The sequence below is a fragment of the Labrus mixtus genome, chromosome 9 (assembly GCF_963584025.1).
Source record: "Labrus mixtus chromosome 9, fLabMix1.1, whole genome shotgun sequence".
NCBI classification, from domain to species: Eukaryota; Metazoa; Chordata; class Actinopteri; order Labriformes; family Labridae; genus Labrus; species Labrus mixtus.
In genome coordinates, this window is record NC_083620.1 from 5,087,274 (window position 1) to 5,111,413 (window position 24,140).

The following is a 24,140-nucleotide window of genomic DNA, read 5'->3' on the forward strand; positions in this document are numbered from 1 at the left end:
TTACTTTCTGTATTCCTCACCTATACTGATCAGAACTTATTAAAGAATATATTTATGACAAATAGACTATTTTGAATGGACAATGTGTCACTCAGTAACAAAAAATACTATTACTGAATTCTTAGGAATCATATGACAACTCACATAGGTGAGAAACTGTACCTCTGCAAAACTTGCAGGGAAAGATTCAGTCAGTTAAGAAAGTTGCAAAGGCATGTAAATCTTCATACACGTTACAAGGTGTATGTAAAGAATTGAATGTTATATTATATACAGTATTTCTAAAACTACAAAATGTTTACAAAAATGTTATTCAAATGATTCCAGGCAAGGTATGATTGGAGAGAGGGGCACGCCAGTGTCCACTCCTCTCTCGACAGACATGGTGGGATAGGGACCCTCTCCCCACTTACACATAGACAGAGAGACACAACACAAAATACTACTCAAACAATTGGGGACGGATGACATCCCTCAATGACATGTATAAATCCAGTGCCTCTGATGTGTTGTTTGGAAAGCCTAACCCTGATTCTTCCATGGTGATGGTACAGACATCAAAAATGTCCTCATCACATGGGATGGTTGTTAGGAACTAGGGCTGCAACGATTAGTCGACATAATCGATTACATCGACTATAAAAATTAGTCGACGCTTGAATTCCCGCGTCGACGCGTTGTATTATTGTTTTTGTTCTTGGTAAAATCAAATACCAGCCGGTAAAAACTCATCTGTACTTGCAGTTCACTGCAGGAAGTGGTGTGGGCAGTATTGCTCCCAATTGTAACATTATTCACAGAAACGGAGAAGAAGTACACATGAATAATGGCGGAAAGCACGGAGGATGCTCGGAAAAGATGACCCAGGGCTTCCAAAGTTTGGAAACAAATTGGCGAAACACGTTAAGTGTAAACTGTGTGAAGTCACACTCTCCTTCCATGGCAGCACTACGGCAATGCACGAACACCTGAAACGCCAACACCCTGTAGCTGCAGTGTCTTCAAATACGGCGAGTGGGTGAGTTTGCAAGTTACATGAATATCTTTTAGACCTTTTGCATTTAATTACTGAGCCCTTTGTGCTTCAGACACAAGGATTAATTTAAGTGTCCTACTTATAACATTGGTGACGTATGTTAATCAGTCGGAAAACCATCTTTGATACTTGCTTGGATAACGTTTTGTTCAGTAACGCTATTTAGTGTGCAATTTGCTTTAGTTATCAGTACAATACGTTTATATTAGAGGAAAAACAAACCTTGATGATGTAGAAACTTGTCAATGTCATGTCAATTTGCTAAACCATTATGTTTTATTTTTCCTTTTAATACTTGCGTTCAGGCTGAATTGTAAACCTCCACTTAATGTCAAATAATTAAACAGATTTGGAGCACATTCATAATACTTTGTAAGAGATTACATTTTGTAGAAATCAGTGATATTTGTTTAAGGTATTGATAAGTGTTAAACATAATATTATTGACATAATAATAATTACATAGTATATTTCTTTCACATTGTTAAATTTTTGCTATTTCTTCTCTCATTTTTTTCAGTGCCAAGCAAAGGTGTGTGGATGAGTTTCTCATGAGGAAAGGCTCATGCACCCCAAAAATGGCTGAGGTCTTCACAGAAAGCGTCCTCAACATGATCGTCATGGACATGAGACCATTATCTATGGTTGAGGATGAAGGCTTCAAGCTGATGACCCAGACCTTCCATCTTACACCTTGCCCTCTAGAACACATTTTACAAAACTGATGGAAGGGAAATATGAGACAACTCTCAGTAAAATTAAAAGTGCTCTTAAATTAACTAATAGCAAGATTGCCCTGACAGCTGATGCCTGGACCAGTGTTGCCACAGAGGCATATCTTGGCATCACTTGTCACTTTATAAATGATGAGTGGGAGCTCACAAGCTTCTGCCTTACCACCATGTCGCTGGAAGAACGACACACTGGGCCCAATATTGCTAAATGGATTGAGGAGGCTTTAGCAAGATTTGAGATCCCTGCTAGCAAGGTTGTGGCAATTGTCCATGACAATGGTTCCAATATTGTCCTGGCAGCAAACATTTTACTGCGCAGGACACACCTTGCAGTTGGTGATCAATCATGCCCTGAAACAAACTCAGATTACAAAAACACTAGGAGCAGCTAGGTGTCTCGTGGGGCACTTCAAAAGAAGTGAACTGGCGTCAAGCAAACTGAAAACCAAACAGCAACAGATGGTGACCCCGGAGCATAAACTTATCCAAGATGTCTCGACTAGATGGAACAGCACCTTTTACATGGTGACTCGTCTGCTGGAGCAGAGATGGCCACTGACTGCAACACTGTCTGACCCAACAGTAACACAGAGTGGGAAACAATACCTCGACCTGAAACCAGATCAGTGGGCCCTGCTAGAGGAACTGGCTAAAGCTCTTCAGGCCTTTGAATGCGCCACCGTCTTCCTGAGTGGTGAGAGTTATGTGACAGTATCTGCCCTGCCTCCATTGGTCAGAGGGCTTTTAAAGTCCACTCAGGTCAGCTATGACACAGCTCCTGTGCAGGCTTTTCAGGCAATTGCTTCAGAGGAGACCAATGCACACTGGTCTAAAGAAGTCACAGTCACAGGTGATAATCCAAGCAGACAGATCATTGCAGCTGCATTAGACCCACGGTTTAGGAAACTGAAATTCCTCACACCTGAGGAAAGGTTTAGTGTTCAAAATAAAGTTCAAGCTTTGGCACTTCAGTCCATGCAGGGCAGTCTGAGGAAACATCATGCCAGTGAGAAAGACGCAGCCATTTCCTCACCTGAGAGAACTGTTTCAGCTATTGATTCACTGCTTGGGTTTGACTCCTCAACAGACAGCGACAGTGAGAATAAAGAACAGGAATCATACAACCAAGCCATCACAAATGAGGTAACATTTATTGAATAAGAATAGTGCTTATTTATTAACATATGAAATAAATTATGAAACGCCAGACTCATTTAAAAGGCTAATTTTCAACTGTTGTCCCATGGCAGGTGTTGATGTACTTTGGAGAGCAGCCTCTCCCAAAGTCAGACAAAGCTTATTAAATTCTGATTCACAGACAGAGCTGCGGAGAAGTACTGAACGATTCGGTGAACAAATCTTTTGAACGAATCACTTTACTGAACTGATTCTACTGATTCAGTACACTGAAAAGAACTGCTTTTCCCATCACTACTACTAACCACACCGTTAGTATGCCGTCAGCAACATACTACACACCGGGTCATGCAACATATTTCAGGTCTGAGCTATGTTGGAAAAGCTAGCATTAAGCTAACGCCACCATCAGCCTTGAAAATAGAATTCAACAACTATATACATTCATTTGTTGCTTATACAGCTACATAGTGATTTTAGTATTATTTGACAACATATAAAACAGGGTTACCTTTATTTGTATGCTGCCTATACTCCACTCTGCCTCCTGCCAGCCACGTCCACCTCATCAGCCAACTCAATTCACCTGTGCACACAGCTGCTTCCCATCTGCAATCAAGTCAGTATAAAAGCCTCTTCTGATGCTGCCAGAAGACTTTCCAGCACTTTCCCTTGGACTACCCGTTGCAGACCCTGTTTGACTCTTACCAGCCAGCCTTCTTTTTGTCACTCAGTCTTTCGACCCCGACCACGAGTTCTGTTGGCCTCTCCCCTGGGCTGTTTGGCTTTCCTCGCATCAGCTCCTACAGTGTGAGTTTTACTGTCTAGATCTGATCTGATTTCTGTTGTTCAAAAACTCGCTGTCCGACACTGTGTGGATCTCTGGATTGTATCCGCTGGCTCTGCAACTTGCCTTCCACTTTTCCCGACTTGGTTAATTAGTTAACTTTAACAGCTCTTGCAGATGTACCTGCTGAATTTATCACTAAAAAAACATTAGTATTGTGGCTTCCTGTGTGCTGCACATGGATTTCAACACCACCCATGACAGTTACTTTTAAGTGTGTAAATGACTATGAATCAATAAGCAGAGTGTTTTGCCAGGGGTAAGAAATATGAGACGGCTTTCTGACTCTTGCATCAGCCAAATATGAATTAGATTACATGGATCTGTTGTGTTTACTGGGTAAGTGATCAATCTTTTATCAAATAAAAGCCCTTACAGGGTGCAAATGATTGTTGGCTCAGGTAAACCATCAAGTAAACAGAGACTGACAGAAATATTCAAAGTTTAATCAAATGTATTGATTCTCATTAAACAATCCACAAGCTTTTGCCGGTAAGGACCTTCACTCTTCAATCTGCATGGAAAGAAAATGGTGATTAATTGACTCAAAGAAAACACAGTATACACGATTATCAATTCATTGTCTGAGTCGGGCGGTTAATATTGCTACACACAGAGCTCAAACTGTACTGTTCTGATAGGCTGCTTACTCTGTTTCCTGCTCTGACGTCACTCTTGCACACAACGACCGAACACACACACAGGCCTCTGTTCCCTCACTCGCTCCACAACACACACATGCGTACTAACTCACTGAGCCATTCACAGACAGACATACCCTACTCGTATAACAACAGGTTACCCTAATACTTACAGTCTATGCAGGTTACATATATTTTTATTTGTTATAGGTCTATGCCTATAGGCCTCCAAGAGTTTGTGGCTTCTGCATTCTTAATCCGTGCATTGGTTAGGGACAGATACAGTGTACATAGACGAACTGAAAACAGCCATCCAAAGCAAGTATCATAAACCCTTTTCACACATACGGAAATCTCCTGAAAAACTTTGGCTACCCGGAGGTGCTTTAGGCTATGTGTGAACGCAAACAGCCGCATTTTTCGTGCAGACTTTACCTGGAGGTTATCCGGCCAGACCCCTAGTATTTTATCCACAGAAAGTCAGAGTGAGCTGATGTCTGAACACGGCCGAATATACTCCAGAGATTTCAATTTCAGCCAATGAAAAGAGAATGACGTTTATATACAGTGACTGCCTAAAGTGTCTGCACGCGACCACTACGATCTCTGTGCACGTAATTAAACGTCTCCATTCTGTTTTTTGTTCGTCAGTATGTTGTTCTCCTCTCTTTTGTGGGTGTTGTCATTCCATTGGATTACACATAGCATTGATATAAAGACAAATATTCTCATTGTAACGCATTGTTTATTTACATCACGTCTTACGTCGGGAAATCCCCCCGCGCCCCCTCCCCTCTGACAGGGAAAGTCCCCCGCTGTGAGGAACATATGTGAACGGGTAGTTCGGGAGAATCTCCGGAGAAGTCCTCCTGTAAATATCTAGATATTGTCCGGAGTGCATATGTGAAAACAGCTATAGTGTATGTAGCTGATGCTAATTTGCTAGACCCGTCCCTAGAAGGGCTTTGATGTGAATAAAAGAAGAAAACAGTTCAGTTAAAAAGGGAAAAGAAAGGGTTTTAATTATTACCTGTAGCACAGGGGTGCGCATACTCAAATTCAGCGCTGTAACCTGAAAGGAAAAATGAGCATGAGAAAGTTTGAACAGATACAGTTGAAGCTCCAACAGCAAATGTGTTTCATGTAGAAAACTTGATGTTGGACTTAAATCGGATCATATACTATAAAAAATGAACTCTGTTGTGTACAGTGTGTACCACAGCGCCCTAATGAACACAGTGACACCTGATCAGAGGCAGTATGATTCATGCTAGAATACATCAAAAGAATGGTGTTATGTTAATTTCTATGACTGGAGACATGCTTCCTGGTTAGTTATTACATCATGCACCATATTAATACAACTCCTGCATTATGTGATAACCATCGCAATTTGTAATCAATTACAAAATGTGATGTTACAAGAATTCATATTTAAAGGCAGTTTCATCTATTCACACTGAGTGAAATCGGTCATCAAAGCTTATCATAGTTATTGACAGAAAGTATCCCTGTCATTGTTTTTTTTCCCCCAGCCCCACCTGAATGGACAGCGGGACTCAGTGTGTGACTCACTTGGCTGATAGTAGTCGTAGATCTTCACCAAAGCTGGCTTCAGGTTCTGCACTGGAAGCTTATGTTGGAGAATTAGAAAGTGGCGCGTGATTTGACTTTTCAGTAACTGTAGGAAGAAAAACAGATCAGTAACACATCTGGATCAGAGAGCATCTAGTCATGTTCCTCTGTGTGTCGTTTCTCTTACCTCCCGTATATAAACGATAAGACGATCTCCAATATATTCAAGATGTTCCACCAGCTCAGAGTCTCTGATCTGTGAGGAGACGACACATTACAGCTGCGGCCATTTTACACCAACGGGACACACGGGGAGGGAATTATCGGTTATCGACAGCTAGACAACATCCGGTATTCTGATCTTTTTTTCCCTAACTGCCCCTTTTTTCTGAACCACTTTACAACTAGGATCTAGTCATGTCTCTTTTTGAAGTCTCCTTTAGTGCTTATCTGGCACATTTTCACATCAATGATGAATGCATTTATTTGAATACTTTTACAAACATGTGGACTTTAAGGGTTGTTCTGTTCCTGCACCCTGCTGAATATGACACTCTTCATAAATACGACGTGGTTAAATCAGTTTCACTTGCATTTCGGTTAACAGCCTCCTGTAGGTAGTCTGTTTTTTAATGAGGTAGAAAAATAAAATTGAGTGCAGAATAATATCGGCTGAACAAAATGATTAAAGCCACTGCATTAGAAGGTTCATATGTGAATCCACATTATGGAGGAATTTGGTTTGATGTTCTTTGGCGCCACAGAAGGTCTCTGTGTGCAACTGAGACTGATAACTGCAAGTATATACAGTACAGTACACAAAAACAGATGGCATATACAGTATATTTGGCGGCAAGGGCGTAGGTTTGGATTCAACATTGGGGGGGCCAAATTTTCAGATAATTTTGAGCGTCAAACACTTCATTTCCTGCATTCTGGTGAATTTTTATGCAACAATTTGTGCCTTTTCTGAATTCATTTATGGCGGAAATTTCTTTATGTATAGGAAATTATAATTATTTTTGAATTACTATTAATTATTCAACTGTATTGTTCAGAACTTTCTGCATATTCAAAACATTACAGGTGTTTTGGGATGTTTTTTTAGGAATCATGTACATCTCAAATCAAATATATTAGAGAATGTCACCTTGTTATAGCCTTAGTATCCAAAATTTAAAACTACATAAAAGCTGTTATGGCTGACTAATCTTTCACTCACTGAAGATCCATTATTTTGTAAAAAACCCAATGTAATTACGAGGAGGCAGGAAAACTTGCACAAGGATTTATTAACCAAAAAAGGCAAAAACAACAGGTGGTCCAAACTTAAATCTCCGGTCCAATACCGAGTTGATGTCCAAAAGTAACAAGAATAAATCTGTGTTAACTGACTAATGACAAACTATAAATAATGCATATTAATAAAAATGGTTCCATGTTACATGAGACCATGAACAGTAGCCATAAAAATAACAAGTAAAGACTGCGCGTCGGACAGTTCTCGCCTCCACGTCGTCCATTCATTACTGATAATTGGACACCTCGTCGGGCATTAACTCGTATACTTTGTGATGTCACCTCTATACAGTTAATGGGACACTAATGCAAACACCAACCTGTTGCTCTTGTTTTGTCTTGTCACTGTCTGTGACCATAGACTGTATAAAGACCACGGCTCCTAACATGACCGGACCTGATCCATTGACCAAGCGCGAGCGAGAGTAACGTGCCTGCGCACGCGCGTGTGATTGTGCGGCAAGGTTAAGATGGTATGGTCCACTATAGGGGTGTCTGAAATGATTGGGAAACGTATTTACAGGTCAGAAGGATATATAAATGTTTTGAGCCCCCGAAATGTTTTTCATTACCTCTTTTTTCGACCTTTAAAAAATGTCTTTATTTTTTTTGAGGACGAATCTACCTTTTCTAAATATTGGGGGGGGGGGGATCTACGCCTATGCTTGGAGGGTAATAAATGTAGGCTACTATGCAACAGGCCTAGATATAGCCGGTCTAGGAAATATTTCATGAATATTTTCAAGACTTCTTGGCTCCACTTTTTAGGGTCAGAAACATTCCTGATGATTATTGTATCTACTGTTTAGCTTTGACGAATTTGCAAACTACTCACTCCTCTAAAGCAACACGACCTCCTCCAAATAATACTAATGTATTTTGGCTGCCGAAACCCAATTTGGTTTCAACTAATAGCTGAACTCATGGTTTTAAATACGCAGTCAAGAAAGTAAAAGGTGATGTCAGGGCGTCCTTGATAAAAGCAGTACAGCATTAAGTAAACATTTAAGCTTCCCACTCAAAGGAGGAAGTCAGAGGGGATGGCCTCTGTGAATTTATGGTAATGGCTAGTATCACCATCATACTAACATCAATAGCTGACAGAAAAGTTCAGGTTAAAGTTGCTGTAATGACTCACCATCCTTAAAGACTCAGCATCTGGGATAAATCCAGAGAGTAGTTTGATTTCCATTATCATCATGTTTGTCATGTTGTCGCTTCCATAATGTCTGTAATTGACCCCATAATAACTCAAAGTTAGTTTCTCCAAAATCTACAGCCAGGGAGGACACTTTCACTGTAAGTGCAGTACAGTTGTTGTTGATTACTTACACCGACTTCAGCGTCAGACTGAGGCTGCGAGATGTGCTCGTGCAGTCAGCATGCGGTTCAGCCTCCACACGGAGAGAAGAGGCTGGTGGAGGAGACGGGATGTTGTACTGAAGAGAAATCTAGAAAAAAAAAAAATTGACATGATTTTAATGCTAATCTTTTTGATGTGTTTTGGGGCCATTTGTGCTTTTATTGGATAAGACAGTTGAAGAGAGAGTGGAGGATGACATGCAATAAAGGGCCGAGATCAGATTTGAATCCAATGCCAATGTGACGAGGGCTAAAGCCTCTGTACATGAGGCATGTGACATAACCACTAGGCTACTGGACCCCCAGAAGTGTGAGTGAAAAATTCAGCTGTCTTCGTTCACACATGCAGCTCACTCTGAAAACTTCACAAGTTTTTCAGGAGTTTTGTGCAAGTGTGAACATGGTGATAATGAATTCAGACCATTATGGTATAAGAGTGACATTCTCCAATCACCTGCATTGAAGCACAGGCAGTTCCCTTCACCTCCAAGCTGTACTTTCCTGTCATGTCCTTCAGAGCCTCCTCTTGGTAGAGCAGTTTGTTGTGAGGGTTTATGTCAAACGTCAGCTGGTCGCTGGGAGCTTGAACTGTCACAGTGCTGGAACCTTCGGGATTGAACACTTTAGTGGAGTACAGAGACAGAGCCTGCAGAGCCACCACGGTGTCCTTCAACACACAAAAGACAAATCATTATGAGTCATTAAAGACAGTGGCCATTCTAGAGTCTACTGGGGCCCAGGCAAGAAATAATGAGAGGCCCTATATCCTGCATTTATCACCATTATGTCTGCCATTGTCCCGATGCTTATTCCCGGGTAGACGTACATCTGGAGACTAACTCCACCACAACGCCATTACGCACATATGCTACACACACACAGAGATCTATACACTCGCGGCCATCCAGACCCCTCAGAGACACAGATCGTGTAGGGCCGAACTCGGTCTCTTTTAGACATTAAGGCCACGTTAGGTCTTTGTTAGGTGTGCACCATCGGAAAGGCGACCACGTGGGACGAAGCCATCTCCCCCCTCTTCCCCTCTTTCATACACACACACACACATTCACACTCCTTTCACAAGCCTTGCTTGATAATGTTTGTTGCTTAGATTAGTTTATAATAGTTATTTGTTTGATTTAGTTAATTGATTTTGGATTGGTGTTGCTGTGTTTAAATAAATTCTGTTATAATTTTAAGAGAGCAGTTGTTTGTGATTACTGGTGTATTTGCATTGTGATATAAGCTGGGTGCGAAGGCTTTGTGTACGGATTTCACACCTTCAATTTATTAAATATAGTTATTAATATTAGTAATTCAATAACTGATTTGAGTGATATTTTGGTTATATTTACCTGAGTACAGGTTGGTGCCCCAAAACGAGATTAAACATAGTTTAATGATATTTTATTTATATTATTATTAAAGAATATAACCAAAGTTGACTTGATACAACCCCAACACTCTACTTCCTCTTTTTTCCTGTTTCTGTTTACTCTCCTATAGATGGATAATTCCTTTTAATTTTTTTGGTTGACTTTCATTGACAAACTTTGGTTTTCACGCCAATAATGCATGCAAGGAGAGTGAGTGCTGTCAGATGGGGCCTCTGAGGGAGGTTTTCTACCTGTCATTGCAAAATTTGCATATTTTGTGTCGTTGCTATGGTTAAAAGTTTGTGAGCCCTCAGGGGCCCCCTACTGGTCTGGGGCCCAAAGCAGTTGCCTGCGTAGCCTGTTGACAAGCAGCGCCTCTGATTTAAAGATTACATCAGGAAACCCAATCTCAGTTTTAATCATATAAAACCTCCAGTTTGTGTTGTTCAAAACTTTTGAATAGGATTAGCTAAAAAACACTGATCCCAGGTGAGGGATGGATTCAGACAGGGTTACAGGAGCAACATGTCTTAAAACTTGTGCTGTTCAAATAAAACAGCATTTTCACACTGATGTTGACACGTTGTTTTTAACGAAGTAACTGAATCACTACCATGACATAGAGGATGACGTATAAATAAGGGCTTTAACAAAACATGTTTTGTTACCATAAAATATTTCACCAAATAGTTGTTAATATCAATTACAAAATAATTTCCCAACATGATCACTTCCTGTGTGAGTTGAGGCCAGCGCTTTAAATAAACTCTTTAAATCCTTCATTCCTTCTGCCATCAGGCTCTTAAACCTCGATAGTCATTTGGACTTTTAAAACTTAATTGCATTGTTTTATCTTTGCCATCGTGTTTAACCACAAGTCATTTATACTTGTGGTCATTATGGCTGTAGCCTGAACATACATTCTCTGAATGTAGTCAAAAAATGTGAAGTGCAATGAATCCTCAAAAATGTCCTTATTTATCTTCCATTGTTTTAAACATTTAACTGTGTATTGTTATCTTTGCCCGGCTCTTATGTGTGCAATTGTGGGGCCACACGATGGTACTAGTGTGCACTGTGGTCCATTCACTGATTTATTTGTTGTCCCTGAGGAACTCCTGTCTGAAGTTTGTTTGAATACTTGTATGTACACTGTAAAAAAATGTCCTTTGGTATACATACAAATGTCTGAATCTGAAATATTTCATTTAAAGCTCCTTTCAGAAACTTTCAGTTTGTGTGGATGTTGCCCCCCCCCCCCCTTAAACTGATGATACATTTGAAAACCAAATTGGGAAAAACTAAATGATTAAAGAGTTTTCATAATATACAATAACCTGAGTGGAAAATGTTAATCTGCTGGTGTGCCTGTCCTGTTTAGGACTTACCTGGGTAGAGGAGAAGCCTCCGTACTGGTTCTGCTGTCCTGTCAGCCATCTGACGATGCTGGATGACAATCGCAGGTCCTCGGCAGAGGGAGATGCACTGAGTAAGGCCAGAAGCACATAAGAGCTGATCTCCACAGACAGAGACGTTGATGTATCTTCCTCATCCTGAGACCAGTGAAGTAAAGCCCCTTCAAAAAAGCATCAACACAGAGACAAGGTGAGTTACCTTAATTGTGACGTGGCAGGGATAAGTCCTGGGATTTAACCGGATTTTCCCGTGATTGATGAGGCCTAAAAATCCCAAATTTTATGTCAGCTTCAGGAAAAGTTGAAATACAAGTGGCGTTGTGTAACAGTCCGAATATCATTGTAGTACTACAAGGCGGTGCCTTGGTTTTGTTTAGGTTTTCGTGACAGAGAATGTTGTTAGTCATCATATGTTTGTTCTGACTGAGAAGTCTCTGACTACTGCTCATGTATGAGTAGTGAATATAGCACTGTGGAGACCTGGCATTGTATGCTATAAAAATACTGTGTGGAAATCCCCACTCTGTTGTCTGTCAACTACTAATCTTCTGCTAATTGCTAATTGACTGTAGCCTATAGAGCGCCATGGGGTCTAACGTCTAAAAGTCAACAGGGATTTTGAATGGGTTTGTGGTTAGACGCCTGAAATAAGGTCTGTGGTTAACACAAGCTTAAGAGATGTTGGTGTTTTGTTAGACCACATAAACTACGTTAGGTAATACCCCCACTTGTGAATTTTTTTTTTTTACGCGCCTTTAAAAAGGCGGTTGCTAAGAAGAGACTAAATGTGACAACAGTGGTTGTCGGAGACATTAAACGTCATCACGCCGGACACAGAGGCCGGGAACTCTCTCACTAGTCGGAGATGTCTCAGGTTAGTAAACAATTTATCAAGCTACGTGGATTAGTTTATCGGAGATCGTCTGAAGCATAACACTAATGACGTCACAATCATCCGACCGTGGTGTAGTTCGCTTGTAGCATAACGTTAGCTTTTTACTTCTGTCGGCCGCATTAACGCTTCTAACATCATAAAAATGGTGTTCATCTGCGGAGATTATCCTGCTGAACAAAACCCCTACGCTTCAGAAACGTGCGATTGCCACAGAGCTTATTTTTTTGCAATGATCCAAAATCCAATGCAAAAATCCCATAGGCGAATTCTCATTAGACCCCATGGAGATGCTACTTCTGGGTTGGCCTACAAAAATACGTCATATGGTTTGTTCTCTATTAATACACATTAACTTTGAGTGAATTGGACAATATCTCAAATAAAAGCCAACTGTTGGCTGAGCAAACTGTTTGTCTTCTTACATCACTTCCATTTGATTGTCATGTCTTAAAGACAAATGAAATGGGTGATATTTACCTACATTTACACAAAATGCTAATGCTGCACTGAGTGTGGGTATTTCAATATTATCCAAAGGCGCAAGAACACTTTTTAATTGCATTTGGGAGAAAAAGGGTGGGTGGTCTACTTTGCAAAAAAAAAGTTGCAATGATTGGCCGAAAATACAAGGTCACAAAACAGGTTGTAGGGATGGTTGACCTTGTGCGTTTCCTCAATCCAAACGTCCAACTTCCTGCAGGGACTGAGTCGTGATCCGTGTTTTAGGTTGATGGCTCACCTTGCTGTATAGCCACTGTGCCGAGGTGTTTCAGAAGGAGAGTGCGGGTCTGCATGTCTCCTGCCAGGGTGAAGACATACGCCAGCAGAGCTGTGGTGTAGGTGTTGCTCAGGTTACCCATGGACTCCCTGAGGCAGGACAAGCTTCTTTGTACAACAAGAGGCTGTAAAATAAACAAGGAACATCTAAAAGAAAGATAATTTCATGAACTCACAATAGCGCTTTAGTTTTTGCATAAATCAGAACCATAAAAGTGAAATGAAGCCAACACCGAAGTATATGAATCCTCTTTTTTTTTTTTTTTGAAAGTGAAGCCAATGCATAAGTGCCTTATTAAAATTCCTTCAAAAAGCCCATCAGGGGGCAACTCCACTGCTTGCTAAAAGAAGTGTGGTTGTATAAAAGGAGACCAAATATGAGTGCTGACTTAAAATTTCCACACGGTGAAAAAAAACAGCGCAGGGTAAGAGGTTCTCACAAAGGCATGGAAGACTAACGCCGTAAACTCTGCAAAGATTGAAACACAAATATAAAACATGCTTGGGGAGTGCTCAGTAAGAATATTATTCTAATCCTTTTTGACTGGCTCAGATGCACCCTGCTGACCAAGACAGACAAGTCTTTAGCTAATAACTTGATACCCTTTGTTTCTCTCTAGCTCCACCTACTCATCAAAATACAGTCGCTCCGATATGAAAAGATGGGGCACGCAAATTTATATGTTTGGACACTGAGGTCACATCTACTTCTTTAATCAAGCCATTGATCCTACTTGCAATTCCTTTTAAGTTTAGAAATAATTCAGCACCGATACAGTAGATGTTTTTTTTCAGCCATGCAGGTTCAAACTAAAACAGTTCAACACACGCTTGCAGGATGATGATTTACATTCTGTTCACGATAACACAAGAGTTAATAAAACGTCAAATGTTTCTTACAGTTCCCGTTATGTTCATCTCCAAGAGGGATGCAGTAATGTAAGCACTGAGAGTCACTTCATCAGACACACCGCCCTGTAGAGAAGGAGAATCAGGAGGCATTCAAGAAAGACAATGTCTGAAATTTAGGAGAACACAGAGAATTAGGACCTACTTAAAGAAAACCATAACTAATTCTGTTCATTTTCATTCAGACTCCAGAGGACATTAAAATGACCTTCATCTTGTTGTTAAAGAGTTTCCCCGACTGTTTGAAACAGCCGTTTTCTCGTTGTTTACTCTCAATCCAACGCCTGGCCATTTCAACGACTTCAGGGTCAATGAAGACAAACGAACTCGCTTTAACAAAGGATCTCAGCACGAAAGCAGTCAACCTGTGGATGAGTTCAATAAGAGCAGACATTCATTAAAAAGCTGAGCTTGTCACAATGATGCAGAAATGCAGAGTTTGTACTGCCTGCTAGGCTACGGCTTGACTCGATGCTACGATGCTTTCTTATAACTTGTTTTCCAGATTAGCTTGTATCCTATAAATATAAACAGCACTCTAAAACTTAAAGTTGTCAAGTGTAGCTGCAAAAAAACTAACCAAAATCATCAATAAGTCCCTTTGCTATTTTGCATTAACCCATAAAGGGATAGTTAGGTCATTTTGAAATAGGGTTGTATGGGGTATATATGCATTAGCCACTCCCTTTAAGGGGAGACTGGAAGCTGTAGGCTTTACATTGCTGCAGACAGGGCCATTTGTCCCAAGTAATATACCTAATTTTAAGAAAGAAACAACATCCGGGTATATAATCTCAGCGGATGACTTTTCCACCAAGTCGCTTCGGCAAACCACATACAGTATGCGTTCCTATGCCATTGAACAGCTCTATGGGGGTGTGGGCTTTGAAAGATACAACCAACCTAAAAATCTGTTTGTTTTTTAAAAAGCAATTATGACACGCTGTTTACTGTGAAAACACAAGAATTTGTTTATGAACCAGAGTACACAGAGGTAACACTCAAGCACATGGAGACTCAACAGGGCCGAAAGAGAGAAGGGAAATTTAAGTCACATATTACCTCGATTGGAATCTCAACTTATGGAATACCTAAAATGTACCAAAAGTCTAATACTGTTGTCAATAGAAAACCAGAAAAAGAGAAGATACGAGTTGAGCCATGGCAAGAAAAATGCCATTTATAAAAAAAAAAAAAATGAAATGCCGGTTATTTGGCTGTACATCAACGTTAAAGTTGAAGAATGTTTGTCAACAGGTAGACATTATTGTGAGTCTGTTATGTTCTCACCAGGTGTTCTGCTTTCCTTTTCCAAACGCACTGTAAGAACCATCATAGTGCTTGTAGTTGAGCTGCCTCTGATAGCCTGTACCAAATGATAACACATAAACCAACAGTTTAAAAAAAAAAATCCAAATGTGATACACATTGTCATAGTTCTGCAACAGTGCCTACCTCTCTAGCATTACATTTCCACTCACCCTGCCAACGACTCCCTTCTCATTAGCTTACCATGCTCAGCTACTAGCCATCTCCAGCAAGCCAGAAAATAAGCCTCTCCATCTCATTCACTCATTGCCGGATTGTTCATCCGTATGAAAAACTCTCCATTTCTTATCTTGAATACTTCCAAACATTGTGTCACTTTTGACTCCATTTTGTTGTATTTAAAAGCATTGAACCTTCTCCACTACAATATACAGCAGCTGTTAATACTGTTGAAAATTGTGAATGCAAGACATGTGGAATATTAAAAAAAAAAAAAAAACAGTTCATTGTTCTTAAATGAAATGTATTTTGGTTTGTGTTATGCATGCCGTTTCCATCTTGGGGATTCACTTTTTTTTCTGCGAGATAAAACGAACAGATTCTCACCATTCATCAGAAAGTTTTCAGCCTTTTCCTTGTTGGCGTAGGTCAGCTGCTGTGTGTTCTTCAGGTACTCGAGGATGTAGATGTTGGGGGCCAGAAGAGCCATGTTCTGCTCCCCACATCCATACGGCATCTGCAGCAGTCCATCCAGGTTCTTCAGGGCCCGGCCCATGATGTCACCTACACAGAAACACTGAGTTTGACTGGCTCAATCTTTCAAATTTAAATGAACCTTAACATATCAACAGAGAGGGTGCACCAGTGGCCTAGCAGTTAGGCCGCGCCCCACCGAAAAAAACTATAGTTCACCAAGCATGTTGCCAAGGTTTGGATCCAACTGTAGGCCCTTTTGCCGCATGTCACATCCTATTGGAAGACAGGACGTGTTGGGAGGAGGGAATGGGGTGTGACATGCAGCAACCAGGTCATCCAGCGCCCCAGATCCTTGATCCTTTGATTGGTTAGTTCAATGTGTTTTTATTAGCTGAAAGGGAGTGAGGTTAATACTAGAACTTCACCAGCTGATCTCTACTGCTCAGTCTGTGACTAAAAAATGTCACCAGCTCAATAGGTGAGTGATATTTGGTTTCACTTTTCTGAGAGGAGGTGGAGATGTGTTGTCCACATTTGCAGTCAATGGATTGAAGAGGTCATATCAACACACTACAACAGCCACTGAATGATCCCATACACCTTCATACGATTGAATCTTCTTGAGCTTCAAGGAGGATTGAAAGTGTTTTTTGATCCATGAATTGTTTTGTAAAGGCTACATAATTAAAATTCAGTTTACCCAGCACAGACAGGGAAGCTCGGGCAGATCCATCGATCACATTGTCAGGAAGCTGCAGCTCTACTTCTTCTGTAAGAGCCTCCCCTGGAAAAAAAAGATTTGGACTAATTCAAACACAATTTAAATAGCTGCTGCAGAGTCCAATGCCCTAATAAAGAAATAAATTAATAATATTTGTCAGTTAGATATGTCTGTCATTTGTTCAGATGGCAATCAAGACCAAGATGTAAACTTTGTTCAAAATGGTCAATTTCCAAACAACATATGGGCTTCCTCTCAGTCTAGTTTAGAGTAGCGTCTATTGATTAATTAAATAATTAATCCATTGTGAATATGGAAAATTACCATCAACTCTTCTGAGAATTGATCAAAGTTTAAAATTTTCATTTTAAACTTTGATCAATTCAAACACTTGTTGGTCTTGACTTCTCTTTGTCATGTCTGACAGTAAATGAGAAGTCTGAGTGGTTGGGTTAGAGAAGCATTTTAAAGACGTCATTTGAGACATTTGTAAATTTCCATACATTTCTAAGACAAAAATACAGCAGATCAATATTCAGTGAAAATGATTGGTTGCAGCATTAGGCCAGGTGTTAATCCATGCTTCTGAATAAGGCTATACAGTGGGACGCTAGAAGGACAGTTAATTATACATCAAATCAAACTAACCACATTGAAAGAGAGATACAAAAGTCACAAAAAGAACACAACTGGCTTTCATACTAGCAGAGTTGTAGATAAAAACATGTGATCTGAACTGTACTGACCATTTGGACAGAGCAGCCAGTTGAAGGTTTTTGTCATCTCTGTTCCCTCAGCCTGGAAGATGAAAAAAAAAAACATACCTCCTAAAATGTGCACCTAAACATTTTCATTTGACCAATTATCAAATTTAGAACTTTTTATTTTGAGAGACAAAAAAAATGTCCACCTTCACTATGAGGGTTCGTGTGACCACATCGATATGACCTCTGTCTGGCACGCTCACAATCTCATTGTCACATGACACATGGGAGGCCACCGCCTCAGCGGACATTGTCACGTTCACGACCCCTAAAAGAACAAAAACTAATTCTAAACATTTCTTCACAACAGGTTTAGTTACTATTGGGACTGTGTCATAGCGTTGTGTGTGGGTGCCATCATAAGTACAGTGCATTATAGTGTGGGGTGAAACATGGAGGTACTGAACTGAGGATAATGTCAAAATGAAATGAAAAGGAACGATTGACTTAAATCACATTACATTAAAAGGTAGTTTATTATATATATATTTTTTTAAAACAACGCGGAAGTAGCAGTTGAAGCAAGAGAGTCCGCTACATGACGCTCTAATGAAAATATTTACCTTTATATCAATGCTACGTGTAGTCCAACGTAATCACACTATCAACAAAAGAGCGGAGAACAACATACTGAAGACTTAACTATGAGCACTGAGATCGTAGTGGTCTCGTGCAGACACTCTATGCACAGTGCAGCAGTAACAGTATATGCACATCACTCCCCCTCCCATTGGCTCGAGGTGAATTCTCCGGAGAATATCCTGCTGCATTCTCACATCAGCCCACTCCGACTTGCTGTGGAAAGAATACTAGGGATCTGGGAGGAGAAACTCCGGGTGAAGTCCGAACGGCCGGAATTTGACTGTTTGCGTTCACACATACAGCTCCTTCTGGAAATAATCAGGAGTTTTTCAGGAGTTTTCTGCACGTGTGGAAGCCCTATTAGAATCACAATCTGAGCCTGTCAGTGGTAAAGACGTTTTAGTGGATATACTTATATACGCCTGCAGAATGAAATAACACTTTGTTTTAAACCTGCCCACAGCCAATTTACAATTCCAAAACCTTAAGACCCCAAAATATGTCAAACCGAGACACGGGTTTAAGAATATTTCTGATAGCCCTTACAAGTCATTTTTGTTATGTGACTTCATATGCATAAAATGGGAATCACAAAATACTTGAACTGCTGTCTACTTTATAAAGTTACTGAAATGTTTTATTTTCTAAACATCTCGTATCTTTGACAAACTTTATGCACAAAAGTACATGTGAGGCTCATACCTAAGACCGAAGGGGACATGGTCCATCTGAAAGTTTTGCGTTCGGTAGCACACAGACAGGATGTGTACTGTTGATCGACGAGCGGGGTGAGGGTGAAATCTGTTGAGGCAGCTGGAGTCACAGTGACCTGTTAAAGGAACATGTTCAATTTGTTATGTTACAAAAAAAAGTGGCTGCACACAACTCAGAATATTGTTTGTCTAATCAGATTTGGCTGCTCTTTTTTTATTTTAGGGACCCAGCCCAAACTCCAATATCAGCCAACAATGGAGGTGTCAAAAAGTCACACATTCTTGCTTTAAAAAGTCAGCAGGAACTAGGGAGACAGTTGTAATCATCTGAAATGTAAGTGTTATGAGTAATTTTATGAGAAAGCATGTTAGTTAGCTCATTCTCTAGTTAGAAGCAGTGTTGCCAGATCTCAAGAGATACAAGCAACCAGGTCTAAGAAAACAAGCCCAAAGTCGCTTATAATAAGCGGATTTGGCAACACTGGTTGGAAGCAGCTCGGCTCGATTTCTAGCGTCAAACTGCTTTTTTTACAATCTTAGAGTCCATATTATGCCCTTTTTGGGGTTCGTATATTTAATCTATGTACCTACTTTTGTACGTTCACAATAGCTAAAGTCCAAAAAAGTGTCTGTTTTCATGTACTGCTCCTCCTTGCTCCCTCTACGCTCTGAGTCCGTCAGCTACGCTCTGCTGTGCCCACACTGTTAGACCCCACGTGGGCCAAGTCTGCTCTGATTGGTCTGCCGATCCGCTCTGTCGTTATTGGTCAGTTGCGTCTCGGAAATTTCAATTTGAGCTGCTGGGCTTGCCACAACGAGCCAATGGACTTAGATCAGTGATCTCACACTGACAAATTTTTATTGAGGGGGGCTAGAACCGAGCGTTACATGCAGCTAATGCTACAGCTAACAGGAGGAGGTAGGAGGACTTTGAATATTTACACATAGATGTGCCTAAACATGCACAGGACACATGGAAAACACACTAAAGATCATATAAAATCAGAAAAAGCATAATATGGGACCTTTAAAGGGTTAAAGATAAGTGATTATCTTCTATGTCGTCACAAGTGTAAAAGCATGGTGTCAAGGTTCGAGAAAATTAAGAGGAGGACCTAGATGCAGAATTGACCAAAACTATTTAGTCTATTAACAAAAACTTACTTCAAAATCCAACAGGAGAAAACAAGGAGCCACGAGTAACTGACATACAACAACGAACTGACACAGAGGGGAAGAAACACAGAGACTAAATAGACATAGGGTAATCAGACACAGGTGAGACTAACAAGACACAGGTGGACGGCCTGGAGGCAGGGCACGTAGCCCGGAAAGTTCAGGTGGACGGCCAGGAGGCCGACCAAACACTGAGATCAGTTCAGGTGGGCGGCCGGGAGGCCGACCGAACACAGAGAGCAGACCGGGGGGGCGGCCGGGAGGCCGATCAGACGACTCGGGACCAGTGATAGGCCGGGCCTCCCACGAAGACACAGTAGTGGGCGGAGTCGATATAACCTCAGACGAGGGCGCAGGAGTCGGCAGGGCCTCAGACGAGGGCGCAGGAGTCGGCAGGGCCTCAGACGAGGGCGCAGGAGTCGGCAGGGCCTCCCACAGAGACACAGGAGTGATAGGAGTGGGCAGGGCCTCCCACGGAGACAGGGGAGTCAGACGGCGCTCTGCCGGAACGGAGAAAGGGGACAGACGTGGTTCAGCAGACACAGGCACAGGGGACAGACGGCGCTCTGCCGGAACAGGAACATGGGGCAGACAGCACTCTGCCGGAACTAGTGGCAGACAGCGCTCTGCGGGAACAGAAACAGGTGGCACATGGCGCTCCACCGGAACCGGTGGCAGACAGCGCTCTGCTGGAACAGGAACAGGAACACATGGATGATGAGGCCTGGGTTGAGGTCTGGGTTGAGGCCTGGACTGAGGCTTGGGTTGGTTCACCGGCTGCTGAGGACGAACAGGCTCAGAGGTATAGGACTGTGAAGCAGGCGTAGAGAAAAAGTCTCTAGTCCACTCAGGGAGTAAATGTTTGAGCATGGTCTTCAAAGATTTTCCTCTTGAGCCGTGGAAATGGCTGGCGGCCAGTCTTTCCTTGCTACAGCAAGCATAGTTTAAGTCATTTTTTAGGCATGTGAGGTTATAAGTAACCTCACGCAATTCCGAAGAAAATAATCCTGCTGGGTCCATGGTATGGTCAGTTCATTCTGTCAAGGTTCGTGAAAACTAAGAGGAGGACCCAGATGCAGAATTAACCGGAACTATTTATTCTATAAACAAAAAGGCAAACAAAAACTTACTTCAAAATCCAACAGGAGAAAACAAGGAGCCACGAGTAACTGACATAGAACATACGACAATGAACTGACACAGAGGGGAAGAAATACAGAGACTAAATAGACATAGGGTAATCAGACACAGGTGAGACTAACAAGACACGGGTGAGGACAATCAGGGCAATCAACATGGAGGGAAACACACAGAGGCAGGAATACAATACAAGAAACACTGAGGACAACTACAAAACTAAATCCTGAAACACTAAAGACACACAGAACTCAAGAATGAACAAAACACACTAGAACATAAAGAAACACTGAAATACAAAACTAAATAAGACCAAATCATGACACATGGATTACCATGATGCAGCTGGACAGGTAGTTGAAGACAGTCGCCTTCAGATCAAACTGCTCCCCTCGGATTATGGAGTAAGGCAGGTCAAGCTCTAGGAAGAAAGGCTGGAAGACTGTGAGCGTCTCCCTTGGAGCCAAGCCGAATCCCTGAGGGGACAAACAGAAAGCCTCCGTCTCCCAGGTGGTGATGGTGTCCGGGACAGTGAGCGACAAATCTGTCGATCCAGACTCTCTGGACGAGCAGAGACAAACAGATACATGGTGGAAGATAGAGGAACATGAGATCCAGATTTTAAATTAGACTTGGTAAATCCTCTGAAATGGAAAGTCTTGCTATATATTTCTTGTTTGAACTTGAGAGATACAACAATGATTGGTTCATGTTTAAGAGTTTTCTTCCTGGAAAAAATAAATCTGAATATTGCTATAAATGGTTATCAGTCCTGCTCTGTCTGTAGTCAGGTTTAGTTAACAAAAAATGATACCTAAGGGTAAAGGACAAATATCAAACATCAGAGAAGCAAATGGAAACAAAGACGATGTATTTCTTTGTGTAGAGATGTGCTTCAGCCTCCCCTTAGAGTCCAGTCACATCACAGGCAGCCACCTACTAAAGCATACCCTCATCTCTCAAAATATGACTGTAAATGGGACCACGAATTGCAAATTGAACATCATGATGCATGAGAAAACTCGAAACTACAGATGGGGACCATAAACTCATTAGTGAATGTTTACTGAGGTTTTTAAATCAGTTAAGAAGTAGAGCCATTTTATCATAATCTGCTATACATTAAGTCTTTATTGTCAATTAATTTGCCATCTTAACATTCCTCTTCAGAACAAGTGGCTGTAGCCTCTTCTAAATTAAAGCCAGTTACTCAAACCCACATTATTTCTAAGGTACAGCAGGGGATGACTCCACTGGTCTAATTATATCAAAACATTAAAACGAACTCTGAGTGGACCGCAGTCAAGACGAACGGGAAAAACAGACACAAGGAAGAGAATAGGTTTACTGACGAGCTAATAGAATAGAATACTTTATTGATCCCAAACTGGGAAATTGTGGCGTTACAGCAGCAGGTTATCCAAACACACAATATTAGCAAATATAAATAATATAATATTAAATACAAAGTAAATAAGCACTAAAAATATAAAAACTTGACGTTACATGATGTTTTTCTCACAGCAGCACAGCATACAGCAACTTTCGGTAGCAGGTCCCGCTTCTCTATGTAGCTGTATCTGACTTACTATCCGGTGTTTCCACGTCAACGACAAACATGTTGTGTCTGTCATGATGGCTCTGACATGGCTGTCGCCACGACAAGACACGTCCGGTTACAACTATTCAATTACGAATTTCTCTGGCTTTGATAAGTCCATTTTAATCTATTTAGATATTTGAGTGTCCAATTCTATTAAAATTCTACATTTTGTGCCTTGAATTTATTATCTCAATAAATGTCCTAATTAGTTTAAGGGTTTTGATCGCAACTTTCAAGTCTTCTTCAAAATAGCATGATGTTAATTTTGTAAATAATGGGCCAATTTAAGGTTAAATAGATGCTTAAGCTGAGAATGCTTTAGGGTGTTGCTTCCTACAAAAGGGGCATTGAAACTTGAATATCTTTAGATAATATGTTAGGTTTGGTAAAGTGACCTTCGTTATGTTTTCTAGTTGAGGTGCAGCTGTTGAGGTTGCTAGGTGTCAAGGTCGGCGCTTAGTATTGAAAGGGTAGGGCGGGTGATGTGGATTTCTGTTGTTGATGATATGTTTGATGATGAAGAAATTCGCTGTTTAGACTGACTTGCTTTTAAACAGAATTATTTATTAACAAGTTGCAGAATCACTGAACACGTCTGCTCAGGAGAGTCAAGAAGCCAAATAATGATCTCTCCCGAACATACATTGAGAGTGCTATTTATACATAATGTCACAGGGCACATGAGGACATCTGTTTCCTGTTCTTGGGTATCTCTCTGGACTCAGAGGTCCCTTTGTTCACATTCCACTGTGGGGGATCCTATCTTAGATTTAGGCATTTCCTGGCAACTCAAAGAACATTACCGGTCTCAAATATAATTACTACAAACTGTCGTTTTGCACATTCTTAATAAGAAACAGAGCTGACCTAATTTCCAGATATGTCAGACACTTCACGGGGACAGCTGGTCACGCAAACAGGAAATCTTCTGTAGACCAGACTGTCTCTTTTAGTTCATACTGAGCTGTACACAGGCTACAAAAGATTGGGACCATCATGGGCTAGGTCCTCGAAGGATGCTAGCCCCAAAATGAGACACAGTTCACTTCCAAAGTTCAGGTAATTAATCAAGCGGTTGTGTAAAGGTAGCTACTGAACATCCACTTCTTACAAAGTTTATGATCAGACATAAGAAAAGATATTTCATTGATATATACATTCACCTTTTAAAAATTAGATTAAAATGTATTTTAATTTTTAAAATAAAAAAAAAAATAATAATAAATACCCTTAATTTAAAAAAAACACGATTGTCAAATGAAAAGGCTTTAAAAGAAACTCACCCAACTTCCACCAGTTTCCATATCCAAGTTTCAGGGAAGAAAGTGCGGATCGACTTGATTAATTCAGAGGTCCACATAGGTTCAATTCCACTGCGACTGAGAATGATATAATTCACTGAGGACAGAAGAACATTTAACCCAAGTCAGAGGTCAAATTTGTAATTTGAACTTCGCTAAACTAATGCTTGTACAG

At 40.9% G+C, this 24,140-nt stretch overlaps 1 protein-coding gene across 2 annotated transcripts; it reads right to left on the bottom strand.

The window, feature by feature from the left end:
- Positions 1-4,179: 4,179 nt before the first annotated feature.
- On the bottom strand, positions 4,180-24,080 carry LOC132980121 (alpha-2-macroglobulin-like). Of its 2 annotated transcripts, none has more exons than XM_061046049.1 (19): positions 23,948-24,080; positions 21,397-21,622; positions 18,738-18,864; positions 17,600-17,721; positions 17,436-17,487; positions 16,669-16,752; positions 15,879-16,055; positions 15,294-15,369; positions 14,212-14,368; positions 13,995-14,069; positions 13,057-13,219; positions 11,396-11,583; positions 9,086-9,298; positions 8,602-8,720; positions 8,408-8,498; positions 6,158-6,226; positions 5,971-6,076; positions 5,426-5,467; positions 4,180-4,261 (listed from the first exon to the last, which is right to left on the bottom strand). In XM_061046049.1, the coding sequence occupies exons 1-19, from the start codon at positions 24,022-24,024 to the stop codon at positions 4,257-4,259; spliced, it is 2,169 nt and encodes a 722-aa protein (XP_060902032.1). In that variant the 5' UTR covers positions 24,025-24,080; the 3' UTR covers positions 4,180-4,256. The 2 variants fall into 2 exon arrangements, with proteins under 2 accessions (XP_060902032.1, XP_060902031.1); XM_061046048.1 differs by having other exon boundaries at positions 4,180-4,268.
- Between the last annotated feature and the right edge of the window lie 60 nt (positions 24,081-24,140).